Raw genomic sequence first — 19,454 nt, forward strand, 5'->3', positions numbered from 1 at the left:
ACTACTATAATAAAATTATGGAATCCGAGCGTCATTGTACACTCCGTCATCATGAGCTGTAAATATTGTGGCAGAAAAAAGAAAAAAAATGAACTGATAGGTGGTCCCGCTGGTTGCCGCGGCGCCTAACCCAGCACTAGCTGCGAAGGAAGACGGCTCTCTTGTTGCTGATCCGTTTGCACACTCTGGCAAGTGGCAAAGAGAGCGGGTGCCCGTCGTTGACACGCCCTTTCTTTTTTTGGGAAAATTTTGCGACAGACACTCCTCAAACGTGGCTTTGGCCACCGGCCACCGAAAAAGATCGGCTTTGCTGGAGGACACTGAAATTCCGTGGTTATTTGCCACGGCACACTAAGAGGACGGTCTTTTTGCTTCCATTAGCTACAGAAATAAAAGGCCCACCTGTCATCCGCTCCCTCCCCATCCTTATCTTCTTGCTCGAGCGGCAGCGGCGGCCAGTGCCGCACCTCGCCTCCTTCGCCCGGCTCCGCGCACGAGCTCGCCGAGCTGCTGCCGCCGGGCCTCCGCCGCCCAGCTCCGCGCCCGAGCCAACGGGCGAGCGCACCGCGGGCCTCCGCGCCAGAGCCGCTGTCGCCAAGCCTCCGCCTCCGGGCTCCGCCCCTGAGCCACTGTCGCGGGGCCTCCGCCGCCCGAGCTCGCCGAGCTGCTGCCGCCGGGCCTCCGCCGCCCACATGTCGCCGAGCCGCTACCGCCAGGACTCCTCCTCCCAGCTCCGCACCACGCCGCCGCTGGGTGCGGGCACCACCGCCGCTGCGTTGTGCGGGTGCTCGGAGCGGGGGTGACGCGGCCGGGTGCGGGCGCTGCAGCCACGCCGGCCGCACCGCTTCCCCGCCGTCTCAGCCGTGCCGCTCCCCGCCGCCGGCTGTGCCGACTCGCGTTGCACCTCGGCCACGCCGCGACGCCGCTTCCCCGCCTCCGCCGGGACTCGCATCGGCCACCGACCCGCGCCACCGCGTCGCTCGTCAGCGCCCTGCTTCCGGCAGGAGCAGGGGTCGCCGCGAGGAGCAGGGTCGGGAGGGTGTGGACTCCATGGAGAGCTCCGAGGAGATGGTGACACCCAGGGCCGCCGCGTGGGAGGCAGACGAGGAGGAGAGGAAGGCCGCCGCTGCCGAGGTCCTAGTGGAGTGCGCTGCCGAGGCGGACGGCGCGGGGAGCATGGTCGGGAAGGGGATTTGTTTGTATGCATGTGGTCGATGCAAACGGAGTGGAGAACGGCGAGCAACGGTGATGTGCTGTGGCAAATGAACACAAAATTTGAGTGTGATGGAGCAAAGACCATTTTTTTAGTGTCCAAGGGCAAAAGTCACCTTTGAACGGTGTCCTCCACCTAATTTTCCCTTCTTTTTTCAGGCGAGGAGCGTTGACATTGCAACCTCCACATATGTGTTGTGGTTATCTCTAGACAAGACAGCCTTAATCATGCTTAGAGCCTTGGACACACATGCATGCGCTGCTGCACAAGAACTCATCAAGTGCCATTGCTGCTGCTCTTAGCTTGGAGCTGCACCAGCACTCTGGCCTCTTGATATCTAGACCTTAGCTTCTTCTCTCGCCGCCGCATCAATGGCATCCGGCGACGACTTCGCTGCCCGGATAATGGGCATCGCCCTGGCGAACGAGCAGCACAAGCAGGAGTTTCAGGCGCAGCTCCAGGCAATCGCGCAAGCCAGCAGCTACGCCCAACAACCCCAACAACAGCAGCAGGCGATTCATCATGGCCAGCTGCTCTACCCTTCTGCGGCCATGGGGTAAGTCGCTGCGCGTATGTGTAACGTATTCTCTTTGTTTCGCTCTCTGTGTCATGCATGTCAAGGATTTTTCAGAACATGGTTGACCACAGCAGTGATCTAGTTGATGCTGAGTTTTATTTTATCTTTATGTGTTTTTGTCAGTTAGAACATTTCAAGTTGTCGTTCATTTATTTTCCCCATGATCATGCATGGAATCTTCCAATGCAGCTCCTTCTTTCTAGTGCCTATGATCATGTTGCTCGATCAATTAATTACCAGTTATATATGTTATATACTTTCGTTGCTTACCGTTCTGGATGATGAGTAGGTTCTGCAAGTTTAGTTTACACAAAGGCTCCAAACTTGATCGTATTATCTCATCTTATGCAGGAATCAGCAGTTTCCTGTCACAACCCAAAATAATTATTTGGATAATTTTAATGCTCTGCAAATAGCGAAAGAAAACGAGCTACGGAAGGCACCACCCCGCAATCAACTACAGGCTCACGGTCATCCTGCCGTTGGCATGAGGTAAAAACCTAATAGACCTGTATCTCCATCCCCTCGGATTAAAATTTGGACCGTATACTTAGTTCAAGAATTTTATCATTTGGGTATGCAGCTGAAGAAAAATATGTTATAGGCTTTCACCTATATATTTTAGGAAATCCAGATCGATTGATCCAAAAAATTCCAAGCCCAACAGGGCCGGAGCCAAGAATGCCCCAAACGGTTGATTGGTTCTTACTATAAAATAAAATGCACATAGTTATTTTTATAATTAATGTGCAATTGCGCGCGGGGGGGGGGGCACCCCCTTGGCCTGCCCCTGATGGGCATCACATTACCCACAATCACCGAAACTAGTTTGTGGGACTGATGATTTCCTGGCCAAACAACTCATTTTTATTTTCTTGTTTCCCACCAACCACCCGAAGGAAGCATTGTGATGACTCTCTTCCTCCTGCACCGATTTTTCTTCAAATGCAGTAAAGTAGTATTAAGAAACTAAGAAGCAATGTTTTGAGAACTTCAACTTCTTTTACAAAATGTGAACTAAATAAGGATAAAAGCTAGATTCTTATAAATATATATTCCCAACTACCTTATAGTATATTTCTGTTTTTGGATGTTTTCATAAGGACATTGCAAGGTAACCAATAAATAGAAATAATAATGAATCCACTGACAAACACAAAATTGGACCATAATGTAACTAACTAACTAACTAACTAACTAACTAACTAACTATAAATCCATGTCTAACTAATGAAACCCCTAGTTCTCGTGAATAACTTTCAAGGTCTCAATGATATTTTTTAGTTATAATACACCATTACTTTTTAGGATCATTTAAATAGTATGTTTGGCAAGGATCTTTTAGGATAATTTATATCCTATTTCAGCCTTTATAAAAATTACCACTCTTCATCGGAGACCCTGCCTCTTTCCTTCTTAAAGAACTATGGCTCAACATTAAAAGGTAATGTGAAGTCACATTTCTTCACCATCCAGAATCGCATGAGAAAGAAACAAAACTTCCGAACAAGGGCAAATGAAAGAAACATATTTTGACTTCCTAATCCATTCTTAAAGTATTGAAAACTCAAAAAAGCTACTGTTGTGTGAATATATCAGCTAAGAGAACTTGATGGTAGCTATAATGACCACCAATCATGATATTATTACTCTACATTCGATATTCATATTTTTCCAACAAAAGTATCATTGTATTTTAGTGTTTGGATAGATAAAAGCATAGACCACAACTATATGTACACTAACTAATTTTGTGCTCACCTTTCCAATTTTTTGGGAGACTAGGACAAATTTACCAGCATATAATCCATTGCCTCGGTTTCCTCAAAAGCAAGAACATCTCTATGGAGCACATCATGTTGAAGGAATTCCTCAGAACACTCATGTAAACATACCCCAAATATTAAGTCATGGAACCGGGAATGTCAATCAAGTATCTTCTTCATTAAGCAATGGAGCCTTTCAAAGCAATAATTATGATCAAAAGTATCATCGACCTTATTTCTCAGAAGCACATGAACCCCAAAACGAACCTAAGCAAAGAACTTCATCTACACCAGCATGTCAAGATGATGAGTGTAATGTAGAATCTTCAATAGGAGACATTGATACCATAAGAGTTTACCATGGGAACCAGTTAAGGCAAATCACCAATGATTACAACACCCTCCTCGGTAAAGGTGGATTTGGTAAGGTGTACCTTGGGTTTCTACATGATGGCCAAAAGGTCGCAGTAAAAATGCCAATTCATATAGCTGATACAAATATAGCAGATTTCAAAAAAGAGTTGAGGATTCAATCGAGTATTAAGCACAAGAATATGGTCAAGCTATTGGGCTATTGTCTGGATGGCAACGTCCCAAAGTTTGTGTATGAGTTCGTAGAAAATGGGAACCTTTATGATAGGCTTCACGGTAACAATAAGAGGGACATGTCGCTCGACGTTCGCTTGCGGATTGCTCTTGATTGCGCAGAAGCACTTGCATACATTCATTCATCAACTGATTCGCGCATCCTACATGGTGATGTCAAATCTGCCAACATACTTTTGGACACGAACCTAATGGCAAAAGTTTCTGACTTTGTTTTATCAAGGCTACTCTCAACAAGTGGTTATACAATGCATACCCAGAAAGTAATATGTAGCAATGGCTATGGTGATCCGAAGTTCAAGGAAGAAGGCATACTCACACAAAAGAGCGATGTGTATAGCTTTGGAGTTATACTAGTAGAACTCATCACTAGGAAGAAGGCTTGTGATGAGTTTGGGAAGAATGAACTCGCGCCGTACTTCCGTTCTTGCTTCGCTAAAGGGAAACAGATAGTTCATGATATGGTTGATGATGAGATTGCAAAAAGGGAAGAGAAAGTGGTTATTGAAGACATCTTCAAGCTTGCATTCAACTATTTAAACACGGAGATCAAAGATCGACCAGATATGAAGAAAGTGGCACAACAACTGTAGTTGACAATTGAACAATGAAGAGAGGGTCAACAGAGCCATAAACGGAAGCCCTTGCATATATTCACTTCTATGTTTACTAACTTTACATAATATATGTTAATTCTGTCCCCTATATAAATTAAATACCATCAATTGTAACGTGAGCCCTTTGTCGATCAAACTCTTATCATATATGATATTTGATTTTTAGAAATGGTTTATTGTTCAATAATTGTTGCACGACACATTTACTATTTATCAATTATATCATGTATGATTGAGGATTCTCTCTATTTTTTTTGAAAATCCTCGGAGAATTTATTTTGCGTAGTAGCATAAAAAAGGTATTAAGAGCATTTCCAAGAGTTCTTTATATTTTCTTTTTCAAACTTGTTGTTTGTCAACTCCCCAAATAGATATGGGGAGTCAAAACAAATCTATCTCCAATAGTTCTCTATTTTTGCTCCAAAAAGAAGAAATTGTGATGCGAGAAACGTCGTGCTCCCGCGAATCCTATCGCCGCGCGTCTGCTTTTCCGCCCGCCGCCGCTTGCAGCCTGCCGTCCGCCGCCTGCAGCCTGCCGTCCGCCGCCCCTCCTTGACTGGCATCACCACCTGCCACTGCCCCTCCCTGGTCGCCCTCACCACATGCAGGTCCAATAGCTGGAACGATTTTGATCTCAACTGACCGACCAAGGCCAAGGCAAAGGAAAAGCAGGCCGACCATGCATGCAGGGCGGCAGGCGCAAGACGACCATGGCCAAGGGGCAGCGCGCAGGGCAGGGCGGGCATGCGCCAGGCGCAGTGCAAGGAAGCAGGCCGGCGGCAGGCGCAGTCCAGGGCGGCAGGCGCAGATGGATGGGATCCATGATTTACCTTAAGCCTGAACCGTGGGCGGCTTGCTTTGGTTAACGACGATGGCGCAGAGGTCGACGCGCGGCGCGAAGAAGGGCGGGGAGAAGAGGCGGCGACGAAAAAAACATTCGCGAGAAGCTGATCGGGAGTCACAGACGTATTTTTACGCACAAAGATGGGCAATTTGTCAACTTTTAGGATATAAGAAATTATGATAGAAAACTACTGGAGATATGTTTTTTTCTTTTTTTTTAAAAAAAAAATAAAGATGAGGAAGAGAGATAAAAAAACTCTTGAAAATGCTATAAAGAAAAAAAGTATTGTGCTTTGTCTCTTTTTTTTATCAGAACATACCTGTATTGATGTTAAGGAAAGCGTACATGGACCCATACAAATACAGATACATTCGACAAGGATACATGAAATATGTTTTTTGCAGACCGGCCCCTAACAAACAACAAAATTACATATAGATCCCTAGGACCTTCTGCACCTCCATCGCCGGCCGCCGCTGGACGCCACCGGAGGCCATCGTCGGTTCGCCACCATCCCCAGACCAAGAGGAGTCCCATCGCCACAAGGCTTGGAAAAGAGTCGCAAGAAACTCTCACCCAGACGGATGAGAAGGAGGCGTCGCCGGTAGCCCATCGGCCGGGGCTGCACCCCAAACTCCTCTGATCCAGGCCCAAAGCTCGCTGTAGACAACCGCTGCCGTCGCGGGATGATCGAGTTTGGCCCTACCACCAACCATCCACCGATCCTCCACCCTGCACTGCATCCAAGAAACAAAAGCCCCGTACCTCCGTCGCCCGCCGGAGACAAAGGCGAACCGGGACGATCCTCCTGTACAGGAGCTCCACGCTGGGAGCCCCTCCTCCACGGGCACGCCAGCAACGCTGGAGAGAAGCGCCACCAGGACGAGGAAGTACCCGAGAGGACTTATTCCCTCTCAGCGCCGGCGCCGCCACCGTATCGCCGCCACCGCTGGGAAACTCAACCCTAGATCTACTAGGACCTAAGCCTATACACCCAGCACCAACCGGCGCGAGCGCAGCGGTCCCCGCTACCTCCCGACGGCACACAGGCCATCGGAGGTGGAAGGGACCGCCGGCCCCACCGGCGGCGACCGCGCCGCCCTTTTCCTCCTCTCTCAACTTTGTAGCTAGACGCGAGGCTGAGAGAGGACCCTTGTGCTTTGTCTCTTTGGACGAAAGCTAATGCACTTTCCTAGGTAGCATCATCGTTCGCCAATCACCAAACATAGGCAAACGGCCGAAAACCATCAACCAATCTTTTAATTTGAACGGCTGGCATCGCAGCCATCATGCATGCACCCACCACTTGTTTCTCTCCGATCGTTGAAAAGCTAAGGGCGCGTTTAGTTCCCAAAAACGAAAATTTTTGGGTGTCCCATCAATGTTTGACCAGATGTCGGGAGGGCTTTTCGAACACTAATTAAAAAACTAATTTAAGAACTCACTTGGAAACCGCAAGACGAATCTTTTGAGGCATTTGACCGCATCAACAGAACATATGGGTACTGTAGCACTTATGGCTAATCATGTCCTAATTAGGCTCAAAAGATTCGTCTCGTCGTGTACATCCAAACTGTATAATTAGTTTTGTTATTTAATTACATTTAGTGCTTCATACATGTATTTCAAAGGGGAGGTGAAAATTTTTGGGAACTAAACGCGCCCTAAAATTCCAGTCTGTGCGTGCTGCGTTGGCGGCGTCACCAACCCCCAACCCACAGCACAACACAGCAGGCAACCAACCGCGGCCCTGCCCGTGCGCCGCCGCCGCGGTCAGGCGTCACCTACCCCCGCTGACCCGCAACCCATTCAAGAAAGACGAGCAGCCGAGCCATCCGTCTCTAAAGTTCACTTTATCTAATTATCTGTTACAAATATTTTTAATATTTTAATAAAATTAACTCAATATTTTGTTAAACATGTTCAACATTCAACTTATAAAATGTTGAAACTGTAAAAACAAAATATTAAAATAGAAAACATAAAATATTAAAAATAAAAATACTGAAATGGAAGTATTGAACATGGTTTCTTCTTCGGCGAGCTGTGCGTTCTTCTCCTACAGCTAGGGATGAAAGTGGTAATCTGAACTGTTAGAATAAATTTAATATTTTAAAATAGATATGTATAAAATTTGATGGTGATAATTTTTTATATTATCAAGCATATTATTACAAATAAGAATAAAATTTTGCATAAATTATTTTATGCATTATTTGCTCCCTACAATAAAAAAAGTGAAAAAAATACCGAATTTGTTTCCGAATCCATACCGAATTTTATATCTATCATTTGAGAAAATATAGGATGAATTTAAGGTTTACCTTTTATGAATTTTTACAAGCTCAATGCTCAAAACAAGAATACAAATTTGTATACAAGATTCTATATCCTATTTATTCGCAATCAAAGAAAAACGATCAAAAAAACTAATTATCGAATAATTACTGTTTCCGACCGTTTTCAGCCCTGCGCGCGGCGGATAGGCAAGCGGGGACGAACGCGGCTGGCGCGGCGCTTGCGGCGGGTGGAGCACGAGTTCAGGGGGCGACGGCGGCGCATGGTGAGGAAAAAAGCAGGAGCAGAAAGAAGTACAGAGTTTAGAAGTTTCAAGAAACGAGATGGTTCCTACAAATATCAAACATTGGAAGATACGTAGAGAAAAAAAACTCTTTGAAAAATATATAGGATTGGCGCAGCCAAGCAGGCGAGTCAGCCCAGCCCAAGCCACGGGGCCCCTTCCTCCCTCCCCCTCCCTCGCCGCCTCCGTAGGACCGTCCGTCCCCACGACGGCCGAGCCGACCGTTGCGAGAGCTTGCGACCCACCCCTCTCCTCTCCTCTTCTCTCGCGGGGACCGAGCCCCCAGCCCTAGCCGACGCCCTTCGCGCCCTCCCGTCCGCCCCGATCTCCCGCGCCGCCACCGAATCCGCCCCCCGGATTCGCCGGCCGGTGGTCCGGGCCGGGCCAGGAGGCGGCATGATCCTGGAGCCGGTCGGCGAGGAGGAGGGGGCGGCGGGGCTGGTGTCGCCGCCGGCGAACTTCGGGATGGTGGACGCGGGGGTCTACCGCTCGGGCTTCCCCGACGCCGCCAGCTTCGGCTTCCTCCGGGGGCTCCGCCTCCGATCCGTCGTGTGAGCCGCCAAATCTCCCCCTTCCCCCCTCGATCGAATCGTTAGGTTGGAATTGTTGGGATTGGATACGATCGGCTGGTTTGGTTCCCCCGCTGGTGATGCAGGTACCTGTGCCCGGAGCCCTACCCGGAGGCCAACGCCGCGTTCCTCGAGGCCGAGGGGATCCGCCTCTTCCAGTTCGGGATCGAAGGCAACAAGGTGGGTCTCGTTTCCTATTTTCCTCGCCTGTGTTATTGAATTTGACTGGACTAAAACATGTTTTTTTTTCCTGAGAAAGAAAATTAATGCTTGCAAATGCATCTGATCTACAAGTTCATAAGGATAATTACTCTTTAATGAACATTTAAGATGGCTCCTTTCCCCCCTTAAAATTTAAGGGTTTGCATTTATTTAATCTGTTGTTTGTTAGTACTTAATTAATTGTTTGGTGTTACCTCGATTGCGAGTGGAATCCGATGTGCTCAAAGGGCATCTTTGGGGGTCAACTCACTACAGCTATATGTTTTTTTCATTGTTTTTGCTTTGGTAAATCTGCTGGCAAGCTTTAGTAGTCACCCCTCCAGTCACAGGATAAGATAGTTTTTAGTTGGATTGTCAAATCAGGGCGCAAAATCGGTGGTAATGATAAGCTGTGCTTGCTTGAATTTCAACTGCGAAAGGTCTGATGTCCTGAGGATCTTCTTAAGATCACTGGATTCAGAGGTATACTGCGCTATAACATTGAGTGATCTTTATAATTAGCCTTTCTTTACTGTGTAATCGGAATCCATGAAGATTCTGACATTATGTGCCATGCTGTTTTATTAAGTACCTTCAAAAGGGTATGTATTGCTGTCAGCTGGGCAGGCATCAGATGCCTCCCTCATTTTTAATACCTTGCCTTAATAAAATTTTGGAAAATAGACCGTTGGACATTATCTGACAATTGTCAAAGATGCAATGCTGTGGACAATCATCAGATAATTGTCTGATACATTGAATTGTCAAAGAGTGCCACTGCGATGGTTTTTGAGGTGCTCATTAATCTGGTATTTGGAAACAAATGTGGATGGTAAATTACATATATGGTATCCAAGTGCAGAACTACTACAACATTGTCTCCCCTTATCCATGGTTATGAATAGGTTGTTACAGGTACTGACGAATATATTTCCTTGTCAAAGGATCAGTTTGTTTCTTCTGGTATTGGACACTTGAATACTGCATTACTGAAAACAGACATGCAGTTTCTTGTGCAATACATTGTCTTCCTTTTATTTGATTCTCCTTGTTGCACCTTACTGATCTGTAACTTGGGACCTCTGTAGTGTTAATTCCTGTTGATTTCCTTTGAAGCAACTACTGTTGTCTTCTGATTTTTTGAATTCTTATATCAGTTCAGCACATTTTAAATGTTTCCTCTGCAGGACCCATACGTGTCCATACCTGTGGATGCCATCGTGGGGGCTCTTAGGGTCTTGCTTGGTACTGAATTAGGCTCCATCTTTCCAATTTAACTTTGCTGTTGACTAATAATGTTAAACGATCATATGAAACTATTTTGACCCATTAATGACCTGTTTCCTCTTTTATGGTCCTCAGATGTAAGGAACCACCCAGTTTTAATCCACTGCAAAAGAGGAAAGGTACCTAGAAATACTATTCTTTCTGTCTTCTAAATTGATGATTCCTTTCTTTATCTTCTCATGTCCTTGAATTCTTGTTTTCTCTGTCCTTTGCAGCACCGCACTGGATGTCTGGTGGGCTGCTTCAGAAAGCTGCAGAATTGGTGCCTATCATCTATATTTGAAGAGTATCACCGCTATGCTGCTGGCAAATCCCGGTTGTCAGACCTGAGGTTCATTGAATCCTTCGATGTCACCTGCATGAGGGATTGCATGCTCAGACTCATCTACCGCTACCATGACTGTCTTCAGAAAAGCAAGCGCCTACAGTACGATGCCAGATAACAACAAGGGGACTGGGAACCGACGTCCCAGGCCCTTGAGTTTTGATGGAGCATGAACTGCTGAAAGAGTTGTAAAACAAATCACCAGGGCATTTGTTGATTCTTTTATGCCTTAATGCCTTGTGAATGATTCTTCAGTAAGTGAAAGTTTATTGAGCACAGGCCTCAGCCATTGATTCAATGCACGGTTCTTTTCCTCTGAAACAGTTTGTCACTGCAAGTGTTGCAGATTACATTTTGGTGATGGGTGATCCTGATAGTATGCCAAGGCTGTTTGGCAAACTAACTGATTGTTTATGGACTGCGTTCTGTTTGCCGAGTGTAAGTTCTTAGCTTATCAGGGAGATTGAATCGACAACGTCCCAAAGGAATCCGTATTATATCCTGTACATGAAAGATGATTTATTGAGAGCCTGTTTGGATGTTGAATTTTTTATTCAAATCCCTGAGGTTTAGTTAAAACCTAAAAGAAGATCAACGCCAATTCCCTAATCCAAAGCACCTCCAACACACACACACGCACACACACAGCTCTGCTTTCTCCAGGCATATATTCCTCCAGTGTGCAGGGGAATGAAGTCCAGGCCACTAGCACTGCAGATTCTGTTTCCACGTGGCGGGACGCCGCCAGCGCCAGCTAGGCGTCCATTGGGAGGAGGAGATCTCCCCGCGTTGGGATAAGGGATAGGGTTGCTCACTCCTTTCACCCAACGAGCGCCACACAGCTCTGAGCCATATCTCAGCTGCTGGGCCCGTCCCTGAGATTTTCTCACACACTGCCCCCTCCCTGCAGGATCCAAAGATCACAAACTTTAATTGGGCCGTCACAAGCAAACCTCATCTACAATTTTTGCAGGAAGGAAGAGCTAGCTCCTTGTGTGTGTGTGTGTGTGTGTGTGTGACAGGAAGAGGGTCGAGATGGCTACGGCGTACGCTCCCATGGCGAGCCAGGTGATGAAGAGCGGCATGGTGCACTCGAGGCCGAGGGGCCTCTCTGGCGCTGCGCTGACGAGGCGGCCACGCTTCACCGTGAAGGCCATCCAGCCTGAGAAGGTCAGTACACCATCAACTGATGAGCACTGAAAAGATGCATCTTTTCTTGATAGTTTTGATCGATTTCGGTTCATTCATCTTGGTTCTGTGATTCATTTTGAACCTCATGTACAATTCAATTATCATTTCGATACACAACAGTTTGATGTTTCAGTTGTCTTTGTAGTATGATCAATCAAAACAAAATTCTCTGCTGCCTGGCTCAATCTGATAGATAGATACTGTGTTTGTGTCGTGCAGCCAACGTACCAGGTGGTGCAGCCCATCAACGGCGACCCCTTCATCGGCAGCCTGGAGACGCCCGTCACCTCGAGCCCGCTCGTGGCCTGGTACCTCTCCAACCTGCCGGCCTACCGCACCGCCGTGAGCCCGCTGCTCCGCGGCATCGAGGTCGGCCTCGCGCACGGCTACCTCCTCGTCGGGCCCTTCGCGCTCACCGGCCCGCTCCGCAACACGCCCGTGCACGGCCAGGCCGGCGCCCTGGGCGCCGCCGGGCTCGTCACCATCCTCAGCGTCTGCCTCACCATGTACGGCGTCGCCTCCTTCAACGAGGGGGACCCGTCCACGGCGCCCACGCTCACGCTCACGGGGCGCAAGAAGGAGGCCGACAAGCTGCAGACCGCCGACGGGTGGGCCAAGTTCACCGGAGGCTTCTTCTTCGGCGGCATCTCCGGCGTGCTCTGGGCATACTTCCTCCTCTACGTGCTCGACCTCCCCTACTACTTCAAGTAGACGTACGGGCTCCATATGCAAATCCCCTCCTCTCTACACATGTGGGTAGGTGATGTTTGTGTGGTTCTTGATTGAGCAGTGATCGAGCACGTGTATAAATTAATGTATTACTTTCTCTGGACATGGATGGATGGGGTTGTAACTTGGAACGGTTAATTTCTTACTTGGATCACTTGGGAACAAAACATCTGCTGGTGTTGTATTCGTACATAATCTTCTTCGTTCTCGGCCGATTTTCTTAATTAGGATCAATAGGGACTATGTTTATTCAGTAGATTTGGCTTTGTCAGAAATTAGCCAAGACTTTGGTCACATTGTTCATTCATCCTCTCATCATGACCCGAAACCTTTGAGGATGATGATGGCGTCTAAGTCGGAGAATATCATAGATAATAAATTCAGATCAATTATGTAAATTATTATTGTATACCATTATTCTGTCAGAAGGAATGGATCACCATGCTGAATGTTTTTTTTTTCCTACAAAGCACCATTTTACATCATTGTTAAAATTATTAGAGGGAGAATCATTTGACAAATTAACAATGTTGTCGGACTTCCACTAAGCTCTAGTTCATAGACCTGCTCACTAATAATAAAGTTGAAGCAGAAATCCATATTATACTAACCTGCTGGATGCGTATCAGCAGATCAAATAATCGCATGTGTAATTGCACTTAGAGGAACCATGCACAACAGTGGAGATAGACAGGGGCGAGGGCCACGTTGGGCGTCGTCCTTGGTGTGCCCATGCACCAGGTTAAATTTGTTTTCCCAGTAACTAATCTTATATTCATCACATAATCCTAGAAAAATATGCTACTCCTTTGAGCTGTGCACCGCGGTCAATTTAGCAGCGGCTTCGCCCATGGAGATAGACCTGCAACACAGTGATTCGGTCCCTTCTTCCTTGATGACTTTATATAGCAAGAGGAGGCTTCGAGGTGCATGATTGAGACAAAGCACCAGAAAGATTAAGAGATTAGAATAGATGTATATTATTTCATAAATCAATTAGTCAATCTAAACTTGTTGGTGAGAAAATCCTTCAACGACAAATTAATCTAATGGGATAGCACATACTAGGAACCATCTTAAAGATGGAACCCACAGTGACTGTTGGAAATATGCATTTAAAAGGACCAGATTTCAATTTGAGGAAAAATTCAAACAACAATGCTATTGCTCAACTGTAGAAATGACACAACAAAACAAGCTGAAACAAACTCAAATAAAATTTTATTTCACTTATGAATCAGCGTTCCATCCTTGTGAAGAATTGATGCAATGCAGATCGTAGTTGAGGCAGCACAGAATGTAGTTGATCGGCCTCGAGCGGTCGCACAGTTGCGCTGTCCGGAAACCTTATTGCCGTCCCACATGCAGCCTTCACGACAACAATGGCTCAGAGATACACCGCTCACCCTTCATCTCGGTGCACGCCAAGGAGAAGAGCCGGCGAGATCCAACAGCTCAGCGGCATAGCACAGATCACCCACAGGAAAAAAGAAAGAGGAGAATGTGGATGGTTTTCGTGTGTGTTTTACCTGGACATCTCCAGGTCTTCTTATAGGCTAGAGGCTGCTCTCAGCTGACCAATTGTGCTGTAAAACACCACATAATGGCAGTATAATCATCTAATTACTACTGCTCATTAAACTAAGGATTATGGCATTAATTGGACATTGATTAGCGCCTAATTAGTGCTCAACGGTTCAAATGTGAGAGATACAAGTAGCAAAAATATGTGCTAAATTGCAGCCACGCGATCACAAGTTGCAAGTCGCGATTCACGCGGAAATGCATTTGAACATTCAACCGTTTCCCCGGATACTCCGGGTATGTCCGGATACTCCGGACATTTGTTTGGACATCCGATCCACAACCCGGATACTCCGGGTATATGTCCGGATACTCCGGAGTTAGCCACATGTTGCTTTGGAATTCTGAATTGCCCATAAATGGGCCTAATTCCAACAATCCCCCACCAATTCCAAAGTAAGAAATGAAGGAAAAAGAATTACTGTACTGTAATACAGTTAATATACCAGTGGTTTAGCATAAGTCTCATACAGGTTGAACTTACACCTTGAACAACAAGGTTCATCTTCCCGCGGCCCGAGAATGGACTAGGCCTTGAATTCCCAGCTTTTGTGCAATCAAACATCACTTGAAATCATAGCTGATACTAGGCTGCCAAAGTGACCTCGCCTAACCGGAGCGTTAAAGGTCTGCTCCCATATCTTTTAGTGAGTTTTCGATGAGAGCGCCCTGTCTCAAGAACTGCGGCCTAAAGTTAGACTCACGTAGGTGTCCCCTTCAAGAATATCCTGCTGGCTAATATCTTTTCAATGGAGAACATTAAGGCTTTCTGCCATCCTTCCAAGCACTAAAGAGCACTATAGTTGTCATTTGGACATGGGAACATTTTTATTAATTTTTAAATGTACTCTTTGAGTTACACCATCAACTTGTTCTTCCTATTTTCTACTTCACGGGATCTCCGATCATATAGAATAGATTACCATTGTGGCATAACATACTCAAATGGGTCTCATACCCATGTCCTTAGACATCTTGGAAATCGCATTCTGTGATAATCCCTTTGTGAAAGGGTCTTCAAGTGCCAGATTGTTTTCAGTTCTCACATAGCTCACAGCTATTACTCCGAAGTTTCTTATTTTTCTGACTATTTTAAGCCTCCACTTAATGTGCTTGTTGGACTTAGAATTATCCTTTGTATTCATAACCTTAGCATTGATTTGTTATCACAGTACATTAGGATGGGTGGTACCAGCTTCTCAAGCAAAGGCAAGTCCATAAGCAGCTCTCTAAGCCATTCAGCCTCATTTGTGGTGGCCTATAGTGCTACTAGTTCTGCTTCAGCCGTTGATTTTGTAAAGACTGTTTGTTTGCAGGACCTCCACGCAACTGCAGCACCCGCTAGAGTGAACACATAGCCACTAGTAGCTTTGATCTCATCTGCATCTGAGATCCAATTGGAATCACTATATCCCTCTAATACAGGTGGGTATCCCGAGTAGTGAAATCCATAATTTGAAGTGCCCCTTAGATATCGAAACACTCGCTTGAGTGCTTTTCAATGATAATCTCCTGGGTTTGATGTGAACTGACTCAGTTTGCTCACAGCATAGGAGATGTCTAGTCTGGTCGCACCAGCCAAATACATAAGAGATCCAATTATCTGAGAATATCTCAATTGATCTCTTCCCTATTCTTCGAATTTTCAAAGTTTCACACTTGTGTCATAGGGAGTTGGAGCAATCTTACAGTCTGCAAAGCCAAAGCGGCTAAGGACCTTCTCAGTGTAATGGGATTGACTTCTTGTAATCCCATTCTAATGTTTAATCAATTTAATACTCATGATTACATCTGCTGGTCCCAAATCTTTCATATCAAAACACCGAGATAGGAAAGGCTTGATCTCATTAATCACATCAGTGCTAGTCCCAAATATAAGTATGTCATTGACATACAAACACAATATAACACCTTCACCCCCACCATAAGGGTAGCACACACACTTATCTGCCTCGTTCACATTGAATCCTGCAGATGTTAAAGTGGTGTCGAATTTTTCGTGCCACTGTTTAGGTGCTTGCTTTAGGGCATATAGAGATTTTATTAATCTGCACACTTTGTTCTCCTCTCCAGGGACAACAAAGCCATCTGGTTGCTCCATATATATTTCTTCCTCTAACTCTCCATAAAGGAAAGCCGTTTTTACTTCCATTTGATGGACATGTAAACCATAGGAAGCTGCTAATGCAAGCAGTACTCTAATTGTTGCAATCCGGGCTACTGGAGAGTAAGTATCAAAGAAATCCTCTTCTTCTTTTTGGGCAAAACCCTTGGCCACAAGTCTTGCCTTGTACTTTTTAATAGTACCATCATGCCTTATTTTCTTTTTGAAGATCCACTTGCATCCAACTGGTTTACACCCGCTTGGACAATCAGTGATTTCCCAAGTCCCATTAGACATGATTGAGTCCATCTCACTACGGTCTGCCTCTTTCCAATACTCTACATCAGGAGATGCATAAGCCTCTGGATGTGTTTTTGGCACGTAATCCACAAGATAAACAATAAAGTCATCACCAAAGGATTTCGCAACCCTTTGTCTCTTACTTCTGCGTGGAGCATCATCGACTTTATCATCATCTTCGTCAGATGTAATAGGTTCACTATTTGGTTCAGGTGGAGCAATTATTTTAGATTGAGTGAAATTCTGAGTTTCACTATTGCTTGTTGTTCTCATGGGATAAACGTCCTCAAAGAATGAAGCATCAGGCGACTCCATGATTGTGTAAATGTATCAGGAGAATCTGATTTCACAACTAAAAAACTATAAGCTGTGTTGTTTTGTGTGTAACCCAAAAACACACAATCAAGGGTCTTTGGCCCATGCTTTCTTTTTTTTCAGCGCTGGTATATTGACTTTTACCAAACAACCCCACGTGTGAAGAAAATTGACATTAGGCTTACGCCCTTTCCATCCTTCATAACGAGTGACATCTTTGTTCTTTTTCACAACCCACCATTAAGGACAAAGTTTGCTGTCAAAATAGTTCCCCCCACTATTCATAAGACATACTAGAACTCTCTAACATGGCATTTACCAAGTCTGTAAGTGTCCAATTTTTCCTCTTAGCCACCCCATTTGATTGAGGTGAATATGGTGGTGTGACCTTATGAATTATACCATGATCAACACAGAACTGAGAGAACTCATTGGAGATGTACTCGCCTCCAAGATCATCATGTAAATGCTTAATCTTTCTCTCACGTTGGTTCTCAACCTCGACCTTAAAAATTTTAAAATAGTGAAAAGCCTTGTCTTTTGTTTTCAGCAAGTAAATATGGAAATAATGTGTAGCATCATCTATTAGTGTCATGAAATATCTCTTTCCTCCTCTAGTCAACAATCCATTCATCTCGCATAGATCCAAATGAATAAGATCTAATGGTGTCATATCTCTCTTTTTCTCTAAACTCTTGAAAGGTTTTCGAGGTTGTTTTGCTTGTACACATGATTGTCACTTTGATCCTTTGATTAATTTGAATTTAGGTATAAACTCTAATCTGGACATTCTAGCAATGGTGTCAAAATTGATATGACAAAAACATGAGTGCCACACATTGGACTCACAAACTTTGTTCATGGATGCAATATTTCAATGGAAATTTGGCTCAATAGTATTTAAGCGGAACATGCCTCCGCTATTATAGCCTTTACCAACAAAGTTCCTGAATTTAGAAATTACATATTTATTGGACTCGAACACTAACTTATAATAACCATCTCGACATAGCAATGACCCGCTAATAAGGTTCCTGTTTATTAACGGAGCATGCTGCACGTTCTTCAAGTGGACAATCTTCCCTGAACGCAGCTTGTTAGACCGTACCAACACCAAGAACAAGTGCAGCAGATCCATTTCCCATCAAGACGGAGGAAGTCCGCGCTCCCTGGTAAGAAGTTAACAAGGACATGTCAGAGCATACTTGTATATTCGCACTAGTATCAACCCACTAATATGTAGATTGAAGTACTGAAAATACAACTAGAAAATTACCGTATCGAGATCCACCGGCCTCATCGCCTTCACCTATGGTGATGTTCACTTTCTTGTTAGGCTTGCCATCATCTCGGTCCTTGCGGTAGCGACAGTTCTTCACAACATGCCCTTCTTTGCCACACACATAACATGCTCTGAATTTATCATCCTTCTCAGATTTCTTCTTTTTGAAGTTAGTGGTTTTCTTAGGCTCCCCACTGTTATGCATGTTGCCCTTATTCTTGTTGTAAAATTTCTTCTCAACAATATTTGCACTAGCACCATTCTCTGCTACGGCAGAAGTGCTTGGTGCATCTTTTGCTCTTGCCTTTTCCTCCACATCGAGGGCTATTACCAGATCCTTCGTGGAGATATCTTCTCTCTTGTGTTTCAAGGTAGTGGCAAAATCCTGCCAAGTAGCAGGGAGTTTGGCAATAATGCCTGCTCCCACAAACCTATCAGGCAAGGCGCAACCCAGACCTGCAATCTCTCTTGCCAGTAGCTGCATCTCATGAGTCTGTGCATCTATGGACTTTGCAGCATCAATGCTGAAGTAATAGAATTGCTCACAAGTATACAACAAACGACCAGCTTCAGAGACAACATATTTGCACTCCAGTGCATCCCACAACTCTGTGGGGTTAGTGTACTCCATGTACAAATCATACAGATTATTAGTAAGAAGGGTCAAATGCTGCGAAGAGCAGAATCACTCATAGTTTGAAACGTGTTGGTCTTCTCAACTGTAAAGGGCATTACTGGGTGGATCACGCACCACAACCCCATAGACATCAGCCAAAACTTGATCTTAGTCTGCCATCTATGAAAGTTTTGGCCACCAGTAAACCTCTCAGGTTTCGTAGCATCCGATGCACCAACCATTGCTAGAATAGAATAAACGCATAAATAAGGTTTTTGGATTATTGGAAATATGCATTTAAAAGGACCAGATTTCAATTTGAGGCAAAATTCAAACAACAATGCTACTGCTCAACTGTAGAAACGACACAACAAAATAAGCTGAAACAAACTCAAGTAAAATTTCATTTCACTTACGAATCAGCGCTCTGTTCTCGTGAAGAATCGATGCAGTGTAGATTGTAGTTGAGGCAGCGCAGAACGTAGTCAATCAGCCTTGAGCAGTCGCGCAGTTGCGCTACCCAGAAATCTTATTGTCGTCCCTAGTGTAGGCTTCGCGACAACAATAAGTCGGAGATACACCATTCACCCTTCACCTCGGTGCACGCCAAAGAGAAGAGCCGGCGAGATCCAGCAGCTCAGCGGCACAACACAGATCACCAGCAGGAAAAAGAAAGAGGAGAATGTGGATGGTTTTTGTGTGTGTTTTACCTGGATGTCTCCAGGTCTTCTTAGGCCAGTCTCAATG

The 19,454-nt window shown here is 45.3% G+C and overlaps 3 protein-coding genes across 3 annotated transcripts; all 3 read left to right on the top strand.

The window, feature by feature from the left end:
• The first annotated feature begins 4,221 nt into the window (after nt 1-4,221).
• On the top strand, nt 4,222-4,755 carry LOC120700945 (wall-associated receptor kinase 3-like). The gene has a single exon (XM_039985136.1). The coding sequence runs from the start codon at nt 4,222-4,224 to the stop codon at nt 4,753-4,755; it is 534 nt and encodes a 177-aa protein (XP_039841070.1).
• Nucleotides 4,756-8,349: 3,594 nt separating this feature from the next.
• On the top strand, nt 8,350-10,990 carry LOC120699322 (tyrosine-protein phosphatase DSP3-like). The gene is made up of 5 exons (XM_039983286.1): nt 8,350-8,755; nt 8,860-8,953; nt 10,162-10,219; nt 10,337-10,380; nt 10,477-10,990. Exons 1-5 carry the CDS (start codon nt 8,601-8,603, stop codon nt 10,702-10,704), a joined length of 579 nt encoding a protein of 192 aa, XP_039839220.1. The 5' UTR covers nt 8,350-8,600; the 3' UTR covers nt 10,705-10,990.
• A 426-nt stretch (nt 10,991-11,416) lies between these two features.
• On the top strand, nt 11,417-12,714 carry LOC120699321 (photosystem I reaction center subunit XI, chloroplastic). Its single transcript, XM_039983285.1, has 2 exons — nt 11,417-11,756; nt 11,997-12,714. The coding sequence occupies exons 1-2, from the start codon at nt 11,622-11,624 to the stop codon at nt 12,486-12,488; spliced, it is 627 nt and encodes a 208-aa protein (XP_039839219.1). The 5' UTR covers nt 11,417-11,621; the 3' UTR covers nt 12,489-12,714.
• The last annotated feature ends 6,740 nt before the right edge of the window (nt 12,715-19,454 follow it).

The sequence above is a fragment of the Panicum virgatum genome, chromosome 3K (genome assembly GCF_016808335.1).
Source record: "Panicum virgatum strain AP13 chromosome 3K, P.virgatum_v5, whole genome shotgun sequence".
Lineage (NCBI taxonomy): Eukaryota > Viridiplantae > Streptophyta > Magnoliopsida > Poales > Poaceae > Panicum > Panicum virgatum.